Source organism: Scyliorhinus torazame, chromosome 16 (assembly GCF_047496885.1).
Source record: "Scyliorhinus torazame isolate Kashiwa2021f chromosome 16, sScyTor2.1, whole genome shotgun sequence".
NCBI classification, from domain to species: Eukaryota; Metazoa; Chordata; class Chondrichthyes; order Carcharhiniformes; family Scyliorhinidae; genus Scyliorhinus; species Scyliorhinus torazame.
Window position 1 is genome coordinate 100,373,630 of NC_092722.1, and position 17,766 is coordinate 100,391,395.

A 17,766-nucleotide genomic window follows, 5' to 3' on the forward strand; every position below is an offset into this window, starting at 1 on the left:
CCTATGATGTCAGTATGGTGATGACCCCTACAATGCACGAGCGCTTACACCACACTCCCAGCAACCTGTATTGACATGATGGTATGTGCGTGTCAATGACTGAGTTCCCTGTTGCATTATTCACCCTTTCATAGGGCTCACCCAGGTCCTTTGTTGCCCTCTGTGTGTCCAACACCAAGCACCTAGCCTGACTGTGCTGCCCATCAAATTCTGAACACACCCTCAATGAGCTGGTAGTGAGCTCTTTAACAATTGTAATTGCCATGCTTGATGGTTTCGGCCACTCTCTCCCTGGCTCTGGTAAAATTCACTGGCATTGGGAACAGCCTTGGGAAACTGGTCGGCCAGCGGCGGCAATATTTTCAAACTCACTTGTTTCCATTCCCAGCTATAGCAGGACCTGAAAAGTCAGCCTCAGACTGTTTAAGAGAGCAATCAAACCCAAGGTGCTTGATTAAAATTTGTACAGGTACCTCTTATTTATTTCTTACCCTTTCTGTTTATTATTCAGGTTTTCAGAATTGTAGCTTTTTCTTATTACATCTTTTTATTTGCTTTTTCAGTATCATTTTAAAAATCTTATAACTCGATAATTTCCTGTTCTTTTTCTGCCAGCATGGATGGAATTTTAAGGAGCAGTTAATTGGGAAATGCATACACCAGAAAGACTACGGTGAGCAACCCAGATCAGAAAGGGCTCAACTTTTGCACCAACACTTAAAGCATCAGTATTCCTGAGGTATACGCTGAAGAGAATGAAAATATGTCTCAGGACTCAGCATTAAATATGGATTTGCTGGGAAGTTCCCGGGGCTCAGTGGTCAGTTTCCATAATATACAGTATTCTGTCAACGTTTCCAATGGCAGTCCATACATCTGCAAAGTGAACAGAAAACAAATTCTCTATGATATCAAGTAAGTTCTCTGTTGTATTATATTGCCCGTTCCTCTCTCATTTTTGGTTGAGCGTTGGAAATAATAATAATGGAAAACATTTATCTTGCAGACCCTCATGCTTCTGGGATAACATAGATTAACCATTCATTAAGTTTGTTTTATCAAGGCGACACTACGAGTCATCTACAGACAGGTTTGATCTTTGCAGGAAGGAATTTGAAGGTTTCATAGTACAAATTTCGATGTATATTTATCAGATCCTTCTGTGTCTATTTGCATGCATATTCTGACAATCACTCTGGATCTGACTCTCACAACTTCTACTCATTTGTTTTTCTAGATTATAATAAGATCATAATTAATAGGAGCTGGAGTAGGTCATTCAGCCCATTGAGCCTGCTCCGCCGTTCAATGAAATCATGGCTGATCTGATTGTGGCCATAACACCACTTTCCTGTGTGTCCCCCATAACCCATGACCCCCTTGCAGATCACAAATCTATCTAACTCAGCCTCAAATATTTTCAAGCCTCCACTGCTTTCTATGGAAAGAGAATTCCAGAGACTAACAACCCTCTGAGAGTAAAATTCCTCCTCATCTCCATCTTAAGTGGGAGAGCCCAGCGGCGGGATTCTCCATCCAGCGACACCAGAATTGGGAAGCGCGATTGGGTGGAAAATCGCACGTTAGCTGTAAATCATGGTCCTTCAGGCAGTTGGACTCTTCCAACTGCACCTGCGCTGGATAGGTTGCTGACAGCTCATCATGTAGTCCCTGGTTCTATGTCTGCAATTCCATTATCGATGGGACCACCCTTTCCAGAAGCATGATACCCATCTGGACGACAGCTAGTCCCTGGGTTTGGACCGCCCTCTAACCATCCACCCCCTCGGGAGTTCCTACCTTCACCTGATGTACCGCAGCACATGTGTGGTGCACACCCGATAGTGCCCCAGGAGCCTCTTCACTAAAGTGGCCAAACAGGTGGGATGGTGTAGGGTGTTGGAGGCAGCTATGACGGGAAGTCAACATCGTCCTGAACTGGTGCTCTGGGATGTCTCGGGCTGGCATTTGGGGGCTTCCTTCACTATCCTTCCCCCCTCGGTGCTGGAATCTGCTTGAGGTTGGGATCTGGGGACACCAGAAGGGCCCACTTATTTGCCAGGTGATCCTGCAAGACACAAGACATGACGCATGATTGGATTGCATGTTGGGGTTGTGGTGAGAAGGTGGCGAGTGGGTGGTGTGGGGGACAAGTGAGGGTGGTGTGGGGGTGGTGAGGGGATCGTGCCATGCATGTCATGGGAAACCGCAACGCAGTGCGGTCTCACTTGGCTGCCCAATGCCGACCTCCACCTCGGCGACTGCCTTCTCTCTGGGCCCACCAACTAGTACCAGTGCCCGTCGCTCCGCTGTGGTGAGGGGTCGCAGATCCGAGCACCTCCTCCAATCTTCTCTTCTCCCTACGATTATGTACCGCCTTCTCCTGGGGGGCATGGACAACAGTCAGACGCGGGCAGCACAGGCAGTGGGTAGCTGGTGGCCTTCATGCCCAGGGCACCCATCCATGAGTGCTATGGGTGGGTAGCACGCACACTGCCGGAGGGTGGGGTTTGGTCACCCACCGGGTGAGGGAGGGGGTAGGTGCCAGAGACACAGTGCTGCCGACTCAACCTGGCTGTCTTGAGGAGATTGTGCAGCTTCTTTCAGCACTACTGGCCAGTCCTGGCGGTGGGGCCACAGCGCTTATGTTCTCACATGAGGGGAAACATCTTCTCAGCATCTACCCTGCCAAGCCCCACAGAATTGTTTATTTTCTCATTTTTCTAAATTCCAATGGGTATACGCCTAATCTGCTCAACCTTTCCTCAAACGGCAATCCTTTTATAACATAAATCAGCCGAGTGCTTCAAATACAAGTGTATCCCTCCTTAAGCAAGGAGATCAAAATTTGCCTTCTTAATTATATGCTGATGTGCATGCTAACATTTTATGATTAATGTGCAAGGATACCCAGATTCCTCTGTATTACAACATTCTGCAGTTTCTCCAATTAAATAATATTCCGCTTTCCTATTCTTCCTGCCCGACTTCTGGTGATGACGTTGGACTGAGCAGTCGCATGTCAGGTGGCTCTCCTCCCGCGGAACCGTAAAACAAACAACCGTTTAACAAAACGCACCAAAAAATTCCTGAATTTGTTCCACGATCGTTGAGAAGACGGGGGATGAAAGAAGGAGAAAATAAATGGCGGGAAAAAGCTAGTCCAGGGGCCACATGGAGACCAGAAGTGGAATGGTCTGGAGCAGAGGAAATCAGACGAGCGGACTAGCGTACAAGGCGGCAGAGCTCAAGACTCGCCGGAGCGCAAAGGGCAGAATAGCCAAGTACAAAATACTCCCTCACCGGGAGGGAACTGGACTCTCAGAGGTACTGAAAGAGCACTGTCAAGAAATTAAAATGGACATACAGGTGAAAGACGCGGTGGCCGAAACCCTGGTGCAAATACAGATTGCTCTGAGCAGGGCAGAAAAGAAACTGGAAGCCCAAGAAGCCACCATCAAGGACCTTGAAAGAGCAGCAACCGACCAAAGTGATCGGATCGTGGCACTCGAAAAAGAGGTGGCGAGACTGGCCGCGATGCAGGGTAACCTGAGGGGAAAGGTCGAGGATCAAGAAAATCGGTCTAGGAGGCAGAACGTGCGGATCATGGGCCTACCAGAAGGAACCGAAGGCAGAGACCCCACAAAATATGTGGCCCAAATGCTGGACAACCTGGTGGGAAGGGAGACGTTTCATAACCCATTAGAAATAGACAGGATCAGGGCAGCACGGTGGCGCAGTGGGTTTAGCCCTGCTGCCTCACGGCGCCGAGGTCCCAGGTTCGATCCCGGCTCTGGGTCACTGTCTGTGTGGAGTTTGCACATTCTCCCCGTGTTTGCATGGGTTTCGCCCCAACAACCCAAAGATGTGCAAGGTGGATTGAACACACTAAATTGCCCCTTAATTGGAAATAAATAAATAAATAATTGGGTACTCTAAATTTTAAAAAAAGAAATAGACAGGGTCCACCGATCGCTGCGACCGCAACCTGGGACCATCATAGCCAAACTACACTGGTAGCAGGACCAGGAAAGAATCCTGCGCTGGGCCAGGCAGTCCAAGAACTGTAGTTGGGAAGGACACAGACTCTGAATTTATCAGGACACTGGGGCTGACCTGGCCAAGCCCAGGCCGGAATTCAACAGGACGAAAGCCGCGCTGTATAAGCGCGGCCTACACTTTGGAATGTTGTAGCCAGCCAAACTCTGGGTCACATACCAGGGCAAAGAACAACTTTTTATGGCCCCGGCTAAGCAGACAAGTTTGTCGCAGAGTGTGGGCTGGGGCAGCGACAAGAGAAGAGGTGAATGGCCCCAGTCAAAGAACGGCAGAAACTCAGCAAGGTGGGGGGGGAAGAGAAGAACCACCCCATCGCCCCCCCCTCCCCCGGGCAAACACAGCCCAACTGACAAATGCCACTGTGGTAAACCACTGTGTTCCTATATTAAGGGTTGTATGGTTAGAACCTGCACTACAGGTTCACCTGGGCCCCTGCATGCTAGCTCCGCCCAGGAGCCGGGTTATAAATATGCGTGGCCTTCAGCTCGCAGCCATTTCGTCAGCTGCTGTAGGAGGCCACACTTCAGATACTAATAAAGCCTCAGTTTGAATTCAACTTCGTCTCCAGCCAAATTGATCGTGCCTCAATTTATTAGTATCTGATTCAGAAGATGGACCTCCGGATTAACCAGATCGACAGCAGCTGGATCCACACGCAAGCGACGCCAGAAAGGACTTTCAGCACTGGCTAGCTTGTTTTGAAGCGTATATCAATGCGGCGCCGACTCCTGTTCCAGAGGCTCAGAAGATTCAAATCTTGTACTCCAGACTCAACTCTAAAATCTTGCCGCTGATCCAGGATGCGCCCAATTACGCTGATGTTATGACTCGACTCAAAGAGAGTTATGAGCAGAAGTCGAACACGCTCTTCGCCAGACACGTGCTCGCAACGCGTACTCGACTATCTGGTGAGTCAATCGAGGACTTCTGGAGGGCCCTGATCCCACTAGTTCGGGACTGTGACTGCCAGGACGTTACAGCTAAGGAGCACTCAGATCTCCTTAGGAGGGACGCTTTCGTAACTGGGATTGGGTCCGATGTTATCAGGCAGTGGCTCCAAGAAACTCCACTCGCGACCTGGCAGAGACTAAAACACTAGCGTTTTCCATGACGGTCGCCCTGCGCAATGTACAGTCCTATGCCCCCAACCGCGCGGCCCACTCCTCCTACGCTTCATGGGCCCCACAGGCAGCCGCCCCAGCGGGGGCGCCACCCACCCAGTACGCCTGCGCTACGTGCCAACCGGTGATCTCCGGGGTGCCCCAATGCTATTTTTGCGGCCAATAAAGACACCCGCGCCAACGCTGCCCGGCCCGCGCTGCCCTTTGTAAGGCCTGCGGGAAGAAGGGCCACTACACAGCGGTGTGCCAGGCCCGCTCGGCAGCAGCAATCGCCCCCAACCCCCCGGTCACCGACAATGGGCGCCGCTATCCTCCCCTGCTCCCCAGGCCATGTGTGAGCAATGGGCGCCGCCATCTTCTTTCCCGCACAGCACGTGCGTTTCATGGGTGCCGCCATCTTGCTCCACCCTCGCAACGTGCGTTCCACGGCATTTTGTGACCCCCAGGACCTCCGGCGCCGCCATCTTGTCCACCCCGCAGCACACGGAGACCAACGGCGTTTCAGGACCCCGACGCAGCGGCCGCCTCACTACCCGACGATGAACCACGACTCGCAACCATGGTAATCGACCAGTCCAGACCACACAGACGGTACATAACCCAGGATAAGGCCTTCATCAGGTCCGAGGTACAGCGGTTGCTTCGGGAGGGAGTCATCGAGGCCAGCAACAGCCCCTGGAGAGCTCAAGTGGTAGTGGTTAAGTCTGGGGAGAAAAATTGAATGGTCGTGGACTACAGACAGACCATCAACAGGTACACGCAGCTCGACGCGTACCCCCTCCCACGCATATCTGACATGGTTAACCAGATTGCACAGTACCGGGTCTTCTCAACGGTGGACCTGAAATCCGCTTACCACCAGCTCCCCATCCGTAAATCAGACCGGCCATACACCGCCTTCGAGGCAGACGGCCGCCTATACCACTTCCTTAGTGTCCCCTTCGGCGTCACCAATGGGGTTTCGGTCTTCCAAAGGGAGATGGACCGAATGGTCGACCGGTCTGGCTTGTGGGCACGTTTCCGTGCCTAGACAATGTGACCATCTGCGGCCATAAGCAGCAGAACCAGGATGCCAACCTCGCTAAATTTCTCCGCACCGCCACTCTCCTCAACCTCACAAACAACAAGGAGAAGTGTGTGTTCCTTACAAACCGCTTAGCCATCCTCGGCTACGTGGTCCAGAACGGAGTTCTGGGGCCCAATCACGACCTCATGCGCCCCCTCATGGAGCTTCCCCTCCCCCACTGCCCTAAGGCCCTCAAACGCTGCCTGGGGTTCTTCTCGTATTACGCTCAGTGGGTCCCAAACTATGCGGACAAGGCCCACCCACTCATACAGTCCACTCATTTCCCCCTGACGGCAGAGGCCCAACAGGCCTTCGCCCGGATCAGAGCTGATATTGCCAAGGCCACAATGCACGCTGTAGACGAAACACTTCCTTTCCAAGTAGAAAGCGACGCATTGGACATCGCCCTTGCCGCCACCCTCAACCAGGCAGGCAGGTCAGTGGCATTCTTTTCCCGCACCCTCCATGCCACTGAAATTCGGCACTCATCCGTCGAAAAGGAGGCCCAGGCTATCGTTGAGGCTGTGCGACATTGGAGGCATTACCTGGCCGGCAGGTGATTCACTCTCCTCACTGACCAACGGTTGGTAGCCTTTATGTTCAACAACACGCAGCGGGCCAAGATCAAAAATGACAAAATCTTGCGGTGGAGAATCGAGCTCTTCACCTATAACTACGAGATGAAGTATCGCCTTGGCAAACTCAACGAGCCCCCAGACGCCCTATCTCGAGGTACATGTGCCAGCGCACAGGTAGACCGACTCCGGACCCTGCACGACAGCCTTTGTCACCCAGGGGTCACTCGGTTGTACCACTTAATTAAGGCACAACATTTGCCCTACTCCGTCGAGGAAGTAAGGACGATCACCAAGGACTGCCAGGTCTGTGCGGAGTGCAAACCGCACATCTACCAGCCGGACCGCACGCACCTGGTGAAGGCCTCCCGCCCCTATGAACGCCTCAGCGTGGATTTCAAAGGCCCCCTCCCCTCCCCCGACCGACACACTGTAGAGGGTTCCATCTCTGCTACTCCACTACTGGGCCGATATCTGGGGTTTGAGTATCTGTGTGTGTCTCTCTCCAGCTGGCACTGAAACTTCAGAGGCCAGGGGATGCCGCACTGGGACACCTCCACGGGAGAGAGCACTGAATCAAGCCTGCCGTTTATCCCTAACCGGAAGCCTGAGGCTTATATCACACAGATATCCAGACCCCCACCAATGCCCAGGTGATTCTCTCTCTTGCCGGTGGTGCAACACCCACCCGGTTCCTACTTCGCTGGAGTAGCTTTCCCAAGAGAGAGAATAGGACACTGCTGTTTATTACCTAACCAGCAGCCTGTCCTGAGTGAATTGTTCAAGATGACCCTAGATTCTCGAACCCGGAATTAAGGTGAGGAATATCTTAACAATGACTTGGTCAGAGATCGCTGGTGAGAGATTGAAGAATTTAAACGACTCCAATTATCAGCAAATCAAGGTTTATTGCAAAACCCAGGTCAAAATCATCAAACAGAAGGAATTATAATAAAATCTTAAACTCTAACACAAACTAAGTCTATTCAGAAAGTACTATAACGGACACAACGTAAAATCTTATTGTTACACAGTTTTAGCAATGACACAGAACACAAATCAAGTCCCCTTCCCCAAAGCCTCAACCACTATCAAGGTCAAGGGAGTTTCGCAAGCTGCTGCAGGGTACTTACAGTCACAGGCTGCAGGAGGTCAAGTCAAAGGAGGAGAGGTCAAGCCAAGAGACCCTCAATCGAAACACAGCCCCTTTTATATCCGTTTTACCTGGCCTTTTCCTGTGTTCGGCCAGCCCCTTTTGCATTGAATTGGTAAGGTTTAAAGTTCCCGCTGGTCCCGCCCCCTTTGAGCCGGTCAGAGCTGTCGACTTCCGGGTTTTCCTCCCCCTTTGCGTTGTATCGGTCCAAGTTTAAAGTTCCCGCTGGTCCCGCCCCCTTTGAGCCGGTCAGAGCTGTTCGCTTCCGGGTTCTCCTCGCAGGTCCGCTCCTTCCAGCCAGGCAGACCTGCCGCGATTTGAATTTGGCGCCGACTGCGCCCCCTCCACCCAGTGAGTTCCTGCCGGTGGCTTCTGTCAGGATTGGAGTACCTCCCCCAGGTCCGCCTCCAACTTGGTTTTTTCTACCGTTTATCTTCAAGGGGCTTTTCCAGCGCAATATACTGAGCCCAGACAGTCTGCTTTTTGGGATAACAAGGTTAAGCTCTCTTGTGAAGATTTTCAAAGTCTTCCAGCTGCTCCGGAGATGGCTGCTATTCTCACCTTGCTATGTTGATGGGGTGTTAATTGGATTCTGCTCTGGTGGAGGCCAAGTCATTTACATCTGCATGGGGCTATGACCATCCCATTGTCCTGCTTGCAGGCAGGCCCCTTACAGCATTACCATGCCCCTTTGTCTGTGTTTTAATCTCATCTAGTTGTCTGGCTCCTTCTTCCTTGTAGCTCCTGGGGGGGTTTGTAAATACCTATGCCCCTACTCAGCTCAGCGGACCAAGCCTGCTGGGAAGTTTGGTTACGTTCCCTTGGCTGAAAAGTGTCCAGTTTACAGTCTCTGGGTTTTATCCTTGGGCAGTCCAAAAAGGGCCGAATTGCCCGAAAACCTTACAGATGCCCCTTCGATACGTCCCTACCTGCTTGGACCGTATCGACACAGGTGAAGGGCAATCATTTCCTTTTGTGTGGACCGTAGGCCCCCCCTCAACAACACGCGAAACTACGAGTCCCAAGACAGTTCCCTTAATCTAGGCTACCCCTGATTTCATTGAAAGGGAAAGACAAGACCATACTTAATTCAAACACACAGTAACATACACACATTTCACCGGAACCCCAAACGTAAGGGTCCCTGTACATATATCACAATCAAGTAACTGAAACCCGCGAATCCATACAACTATTTACATGTGACTCTATTTATTACACTATGGCTTCTCTTTTGTGGGCTGCACTCCGCGTCTTCCCAAAAGCCCGTTGAAGGCTCTTCATTTTCCTCCGTCGTCGATACCTGCAGCTGAGGCAACATAAATATAAAACTACGAATACTTGTAATACCACTAACAAATGGGAGGCTATTCGGATCCAGGCTGGGATCACAATCCATGATCCCATGTTCCACCAGTCAGGGGCTTTGATATCTGTTATTTCGTGATCAATGTTGTGGGTTTTTTGCTCTAAGGAGAAAAAGTGTCTTTGTGAAACTTCCACAGCTTGTAATAATACCTTTAGGTCTTCCTTGACCGGGGGAATATCGTACCCAAAACGGGCCACATATTCTTGAACTTCCCAAGATTGGGATTCTTACGATGACCCCCAAGATTGTGTGGTTTGATCTCCCACAATCAACCCGTACCGGGTATGCCTCTGAGGCTGCACGGAGCTGGCAAGGACTCAAAACTCTGTGGAATGGGTGCAGCGCTGCCAAGTGCCTGTTGCTAATCCACGAGGGGACCTGACCCTGTCTCAGGTCCTCCAGATTACTCCTCCCCTCTCCTAGCAACCATGCCCCATACAGCCCACACACTTCATTCTGGGCAGCCTGATCCGATGAATTTCGATCTTCTTTAATTAGCGCGTTAATGGCTTTTGCATGCTCTTCCAATTGCGCGATTATCTCCTTTAGATGGAGGGTCATTGCCACCTCCTCGTGCAAACCCGACCGCACTACTGTGTTCTCATCTCTCAACACTTTTCTCAGCTGGCCTTTTAGCTGATTGATTTGCAAGGCCAGCTCCACAGTATCCATACTGTTGACAATGGATGTCCCCGTATTGAAGGAAGTGAAACCATCATTGACCAGCCCTCTACGTTGCCGGCTGGAGTCCCCATTAAATTCCCCTTCCCCATGATACAAATCTTCCACTTCAATGTCCCCAAAATCCAAATTGTGGAATTTCTGGAACATGTCCTTCAGCAGCGCCTGATACAATAGTTCAGTCTTGCGAGGGCACCACGCTGGTAACTTCACCTCGGTTAGATTTAGCACCACCGAGGCAACCGCGTAATGTACCCCCTGATATAATAGTTTCTTTGTGGGGACGAGCAGCAAACCATTTTCGGGCCCCCGGGTGGTGATTGGACAGTTGTGAGGGTCGATTGGTTGGGCTGTGGGTAGGGGCCTCTTTACCTGAACCAGCAGTTCGGTAGCTCTCACGGTTTCTTCCCCCCCGGGGGTTACACATCCCTTCCCATTATGGTCCCAATTTATCCCATGCCCGGCGTCTTGCCACCACCTCACAAAGGTGATTGATGCCCCTTGTGGACATGCCTTGGCCGACCCCCACAAACATAAATAAATGCCCTGGTCGGAAGCCCACCACTTATCCCAGCAAACGGTGATCCTACCCGGTGACCCCGTGATGGTCCGGTAGGTGTTGTTGTCCAGGCGTTCCCAGTCCGAGGACCGATCCCTCATGTCCAGGCTCAGCTTCCTGAGCCACCACCATCTCCCCAAAGGAACGTCCCCCTCACAGGTTAAACACACCCGCCTGCCCTCAGTCACCCTAACCCGGTCAGTCGCCACCTGTATCTCCTCGCAGAGTACAGAGGCCTCTCCATAGGTGAAGCTCTGGTGGCTGGAGTACCTGGTCGAGTTCGACCCCAGCCACCCAGGCCACCTCCCCCGGTGTGAGTAGCGGGTCTGCTCTGTGGCCACCTGGTTTCCCTGTCCGGTAGTGACAAGAGGGGCTCTGCCGCCAGAGCACCCGTAGACAAAGGACTCTTCTGTCTCGCCTCTGCGTAGTTCTCCCGGTCCCACCATCGCCAAGATCAGCAAACTCCACATCGTCGGGTGCCCCATCTGTAAAACAGACAAAACACATCCTTGCCTCTACAGAACTACCTACCTTAAAGTGCATGGCTTCTATCCAGCGGCAGCAGCAGCTCCCGCTTTTAAGTTGGGAAATTGACATGAAATTGCCGCAGCCTGTCTGTGGTTCTGTGTCCACAGCCCGGCTCCACCAGGGTCCTAGTGCCTGCTGCTCAATCATTATTTCACTGCACTATGCGCTTCTGTGATCCCACGATCCTAAATAACCCACACACCACTAAACATTAATTAGAACTAACAGGGGAAAATGATATATACAATGCCACCCGTCTCCGGGTGGCCAAATTACAACTGGACCCCGCTATACTGGGGCAGTTCACCTGTTTGGACCAACGGCTCGGGCCAGACCGTCCCCTCCCGGGGGTTCGGGCTGCCCCTTGCCTCTCCTTCCCCAACAGGGTTCGGGGATCCCTCAGCGCTCCCTTCTACTCGGGCCCCCTTACTGCGGGACCGGGTTCTAGGGAGGTGTGATGGGGACCATCTTACCGGGGGCTTGGAGACCCGATTGCTCCTTCGTCCCCTGGATGGTTCCCACGCCCAAGGAGATACCTCCCTCTCCTCTGCCTCCCTAGCCTCTATACTAAGGCAGGCCACCTGACCCACAGGTAATGGCTTGGGAATCGTTACTGTCCCTGGGCTGGGTGCTTGCAGCACTGTCGATTTCTTTGGGACTGCCCCTTCGGGACAGCACCTTGTCACCGGTTGTGTGACCGTGGATTCAGGGACCTCCCCCACCGTCGTTAATTCTACGGGGGGTTTCTCCACTACCACCCCCAGTCTTCCCCCCACCTTGCTCTTTCTTGCCCTTATGGGGTGGAACAATTTAAATTGACTGATGTGGCGTTCGCATGGGTCCCACCTTAAGGGATTTAAACTGCAAATAGCCGCTGAGGAAGCCTCCAGAATGGGACCCTGCACCTGGACCGGACCAGGGTCTGGGGCTAGAACTACCCCTGCGCTCCCTTTTTCCTGAGGCTGCTCCCTGGGTAGTCATACGGGTTCTTGTGGTGTGGGTGCGGGCAGGCCCTGGCCCGTTGCCATTGCCACCTGTCCCGACCCAGCTGCTAGGCTCTGCAGAAAGGCTAAGAGTTTTTTTAATTCGATGGTTTCCGGGGCAGCTGCTCCTGCCGCCGGGGTCTGACTCTCTACTGCGGGAGCCCTCTCCTCCTTGCTAGGGTTCTCACACTCCCTCTTGAAATGCCCGGTCTTTCCACACCCGTAGCATACCGGTCTCTTGTCGGAGGTCCGGGAGCCCTCATGCTTCCACTCGCTCTTAGGGGGTGCTGGTGTGATTCCATGCACCTGACCCTTATGGGGCTTTTCCTCTCTCCTCTCCCCGTTGCGATATGCAAGGGTGAGTTTTCTAAGGACCTCTGCCTCATTAAGGCCCGGACTCTGCGGGTCGAACCAGTGTTCGGCCTTTGCCCTAACGTGAGGGAGACAGTTAGCTACGAGGGTCTTCAGCCAGTGGGCTGTTCTCTCATCTAAATTCTGCCTATCCGCGGGAGTCCCACACGCCTCCACATAGACAGTCCACAGCCTGTCTGCGAACATATTTGGCAATTCCCCTGGCTGCTGCTTGGTTTCCCCCACCCTCATGAAAGGGCTACCCAGCTTCAAGCCCATTGCCTCCAGAACAGCAGTCCGTGCTGCCACCCATGTGTCAGGTCGTCCCCCATTCCCGGAGGTCACTGCCCTGCATAGTTGGGGATCTAGGGTCATCAGGAGCATCCTTATTTGCTCCCCCTCGTCGCAGTCATTAATGCTGGCTGCCTGCTCCACCTCCATAAAATGAAGCGACGGATCCCCTTTTGGAGTTAGCCTGGGAACGTGGGCCACCATCCCCCTGAGCGCGGATGCCCCATGAGGAATGATAATGTCGCCCTCAACCAGTCCCCTATTTGCCAGCCCCGCCGGGGGACCATACCTTCTCTGCCTGACAGGGCACATCTGCCCTACCTGGGGTTCCTGCTCCTCCGCCTCACTGTCTGACTCTTCTTCTCCTGTGTCCTCTCGCCCTACCACCCCTGGGTTAACTACCCACACAGGAGATGCTGTTACCTGGGGATCCCTCTCTGCTCCCTCTTGGGCCCGTCCCTTCCTGGACTCCCCGTTCCCCGCCTGCCGACCCGGGCACGATCCCGGTGCCTCAGGAGGCGGTCTATTCCCCTTGGCCTTTGGGGAATCATCCGCTGCGAGGAACACCTTGCCCCTAGGGAACCCCCTTGGACCTACCAGGTGTACCTGTCCCCTGACCTTGGACAAGGTCTCCTCCAACTCCGTTATTCGTGCCTGGCACGGCCCATGAGCACAGTCCCCTACTTCCTCGCGAGCCACTCGGTACGCTGCCTGGATGTCCCGGAACTTCCCCTCCAGCTTCCTACACTGCTCTGTACTCCGAGCATAGAGTTCCTGGAGCCTCCGTTCCTTTTCTTTACCCTCCACTATCTGGCAGTGGAGATAGTCCTTCTCGCACCGGTTAGACTCGCTTTCCTGTAGGCTGCCCTGTTTAATTTCTGCCAATTCCTCCCGCAGTCGTTCCGCTGCGCTAGCGCTGTCCTGTTTAATTTCTGCCAATTCCTCCCGCAGTCGTTCCGCTGCGCTAGCGCTGTCCCCTGCGCTGGCCCTCACTTCTCCCAACTCTTGCTCTAATTCTTCGACCCTTCGCTCTGTTTTGACTACCTGCTGGGACAGGCAGACCAGCCAAACTGCCTTCTACAAGTGCCTTTTGTGTGCCTTACTTTCTGTCCATGCGGCCGCCGCCATTACGGGTCGCTCCGCATTGATTAATTCTGAGAGCCAAGGTTTGGTGAGGTTGACCTTTTGCCACATATACGAGGAGATTCTCTCCTCCATTTTACTTCGTTCCCTCACCCCCTCTGCCAAGTCACATACTCCAAACCACCGGGCTCCTGCCGCGGTCGCCATTGTAGAGGGTTCCATCTCTGCTACTCCACTACTGGGCCGATATCTGGGGTTTGAGTATCTGTGTGTGTCTCTCTCCAGCTGGCACTGAAACTTCAGAGGCCAGGGGATGCCGCACTGGGACACCTCCACGGGAGAGAGCACTGAATCAAGCCTGCCGTTTATCCCTAACCGGAAGCCTGAGGCTTATATCACACAGATATCCAGACCCCCACCAATGCCCAGGTGATTCTCTCTCTTGCCGGTGGTGCAACACCCACCCGGTTCCTACTTCGCTGGAGTAGCTTTCCCAAGAGAGAGAATAGGACACTGCTGTTTATTACCTAACCAGCAGCCTGTCCTGAGTGAATTGTTCAAGATGACCCTAGATTCTCGAACCCGGAATTAAGGTGAGGAATATCTTAACAATGACTTGGTCAGAGATCGCTGGTGAGAGATTGAAGAATTTAAACGACTCCAATTATCAGCAAATCAAGGTTTATTGCAAAACCCAGGTCAAAATCATCAAACAGAAGGAATTATAATAAAATCTTAAACTCTAACACAAACTAAGTCTATTCAGAAAGTACTATAACGGACACAACGTAAAATCTTATTGTTACACAGTTTTAGCAATGACACAGAACACAAATCAAGTCCCCTTCCCCAAAGCCTCAACCACTATCAAGGTCAAGGGAGTTTCGCAAGCTGCTGCAGGGTACTTACAGTCACAGGCTGCAGGAGGTCAAGTCAAAGGTGGAGAGGTCAAGCCAAGAGACCCTCAATCGAAACACAGCCCCTTTTATATCCGTTTTACCTGGCCTTTTCCTGTGTTCGGCCAGCCCCTTTTGCATTGAATTGGTAAGGTTTAAAGTTCCCGCTGGTCCCGCCCCCTTTGAGCCGGTCAGAGCTGTCGACTTCCGGGTTTTCCTCCCCCTTTGCGTTGTATCGGTCCAAGTTTAAAGTTCCCGCTGGTCCCGCCCCCTTTGAGCCGGTCAGAGCTGTTCGCTTCCGGGTTCTCCTCGCAGGTCCGCTCCTTCCAGCCAGGCAGACCTGCCGCGATTTGAATTTGGCGCCGACTCCGCCCCCTCCACCCAGTGAGTTCCTGCCGGTGGCTTCTGTCAGGATTGGAGTACCTCCCCCAGGTCCGCCTCCAACTTGGTTTTTTCTACCGTTTATCTTCAAGGGGCTTTTCCAGCGCAATATACTGAGCCCAGACAGTCTGCTTTTTGGGATAACAAGGTTAAGCTCTCTTGTGAAGATTTTCAAAGTCTTCCAGCTGCTCCGGAGATGGCTGCTATTCTCACCTTGCTATGTTGATGGGGTGTTAATTGGATTCTGCTCTGGTGGAGGCCAAGTCATTTACATCTGCATGGGGCTATGACCATCCCATTGTCCTGCTTGCAGGCAGGCCCCTTACAGCATTACCATGCCCCTTTGTCTGTGTTTTAATCTCATCTAGTTGTCTGGCTCCTTCTTCCTTGTAGCTCCTGGGGGGGTTTGTAAATACCTATGCCCCTACTCAGCTCAGCGGACCAAGCCTGCTGGGAAGTTTGGTTACGTTCCCTTGGCTGAAAAGTGTCCAGTTTACAGTCTCTGGGTTTTATCCTTGGGCAGTCCAAAAAGGGCCGAATTGCCCGAAAACCTTACAACACTTATTTCCTCAGTGCGATCGATGAATACTCCTGTTTTCCCTTCGCCATCCCATGCCCCGACATGACGTCTGCCACCGTCATTAAAGCCCTTAATTCTATCTTCACTCAGTTCGGCTTCCCCGCCTACATCCACAGTGACAGGGGATCCTCATTCATGAGTGATGAGCTATGCCAGTTCCTGCTCAGCAGGGGTATCGCCTCCAGCAGAACGACGAGCTACAACCCCCGGGGAAATGGACAGGTAGAAAGGGAGAATGGGACGGTATGGAGGGCCGTCCAGCTGGCCCTACGGTCCAGAAATCTCCTGGCCTCACGCTGGCAAGAGGTCCTCCCTGATGCACTACATTCCATTCGCTCATTACTTTGCACTGCTACTAACAGTACACCGCATGAACGCCTTTTTGCCTTCCCCAGGAAGTCCACATCTGGGGTTTCACTCCCAACTTGGCTCACAGCTTCGGGAACCGTGCTTCTCCGTAAACATGTGCGGCTCCACAAGGCGGACCCATTGGTGGGAAGGGTGCACCTGCTCCACGCAAACCCACAGTACACCTACGTGGCCTTCCCCGACGGCCGCCAGGACACTGTCTCCCTCAGGGACCTGGCACCAGCAGGTTCCACCCCCATCGCACCCGGCGCCACCCTCCCCTCCCCCGCCGCCCCCATCACCCCCCCGAGGACCGTCCGACCTCCCCCGTTGATGAAGAGGATTTCGGCACACTCCCAGAGTCAACTTCGACCACGACAGCACCAACATAGCCGGCTCCACTTCGTCGATCCCAGAGGACGATCAAGGCGCCGGATCGGCTGAACCTCTGACCGGCCCACCGGATGACAAGAGACATTTTTTTTTCACTGTTCTGTAAATATTAAAGTTGCGAATTGTATATAGTTATCCACCACCCCCTCCGGACTCAATTTTAACAGGGGGTGACTGTGTTCCTATATTAAGGGTTGTACGGTAAAACCTGTACTACAGGTTCACGTGGGCTCCTGCATGCTAGCTCCGCCCAGGAGCCGGGTTATAAATATGCGTGGCCTTCAGCTCGCAGCCATTTCGTCAGCTGCTGTAGGAGGCCACACATCTGATACTAATAAAGCCTCAGTTTGAATTCAACTTCGTCTCCAGCCAAATTGATCGTGCCTCAGCCACGCGAGAGACGGCGGTCCTATACATACAGACGAGGGCAACAGCAGAGGGAAAGCGGAGTAACAAGCGGGACATATGTAGGGTGAGACAAGGAAAGAACGAGCAGATACCACAGAGAGAGGGCGGGAGGAGAACGGGACGGTAACTCCCGGGAGGAGGGTCACTAGCGGGAAAGCTAGTGCCGGTAGCATGCACCAGATACAGGCCGCGGCGCACTCCCAACCGGATGGCGGGGGGGGGTAATAAGCAGCTGGGACGGGGAAGCAAAGGGGGAAAAGTGCAGGGGGAAGGGGACGGGGGGGTGGAAAGGGAATGGGAAAGGGGTGATGGGAAGGGGGGGAGAGAAACATAATATGGCCACATAGGCGCGCAACAGGGACCCGGAACAAAGAAGCACTGCAGGCAAGCACCTAGTATGGTCTCTGGGTGAAGGAAACTCCCGGTGTACAGGGGCCTACCCACATGGCGGACGTGCATGATGGGTGCCCCTTGGGCAAAGGGAAACCCCGGAGCGCAGGGACCCGACTGAATGGAGAAAGCAGTGATAGCGGCCATCTTGGACAGCCCCCTAACACTAGAGTGCAGGGCACTTCCACCAGGTAAGTTTGGTTAATCCCACTGGAGCGAGGGGGGACAATCCCCACCCCCCCTCTCCAGTGAAAAGATCCAGAGTCGTCACCCACCTAAGAAACATGAGAGCCAACACAGTCTTCCTCCAAGAGACACACCTGAGGGAGCAAGACCGAATGCAGGTAAGGAAGAGCTGCATGGGACAGTCCTTCCATTCCTGTTATGGGTCGAGGGCCAGGAGGGGGTAGCGATTCTGACAAACAAGAGGACGATGTTTAAGGCAATGAAGACGGTAACGGACCCAGGGTGATGGTACATCACGGTCAGGGGTGCCCTAGACTGGATACCGGTAGAACTCTTTAATGTTAAGCTCCCAATTGGGACGACAC

The 17,766-nt window shown here is 53.0% G+C and overlaps 1 protein-coding gene across 1 annotated transcript in view; it reads left to right on the forward strand.

Moving 5' to 3' along the window:
- The first annotated feature begins 3,174 nt into the window (after positions 1–3,174).
- LOC140392282 (broad substrate specificity ATP-binding cassette transporter ABCG2-like) overlaps positions 3,175–17,766 on the forward strand; it is a 336,441-nt gene continuing 321,849 nt past the window's right edge. The window contains exon 1 of the mRNA XM_072477599.1: positions 3,175–3,675. Coding sequence (XP_072333700.1) covers positions 3,175–3,675 — 501 coding nt within the window. The remainder of the gene's footprint in view (positions 3,676–17,766) is intronic.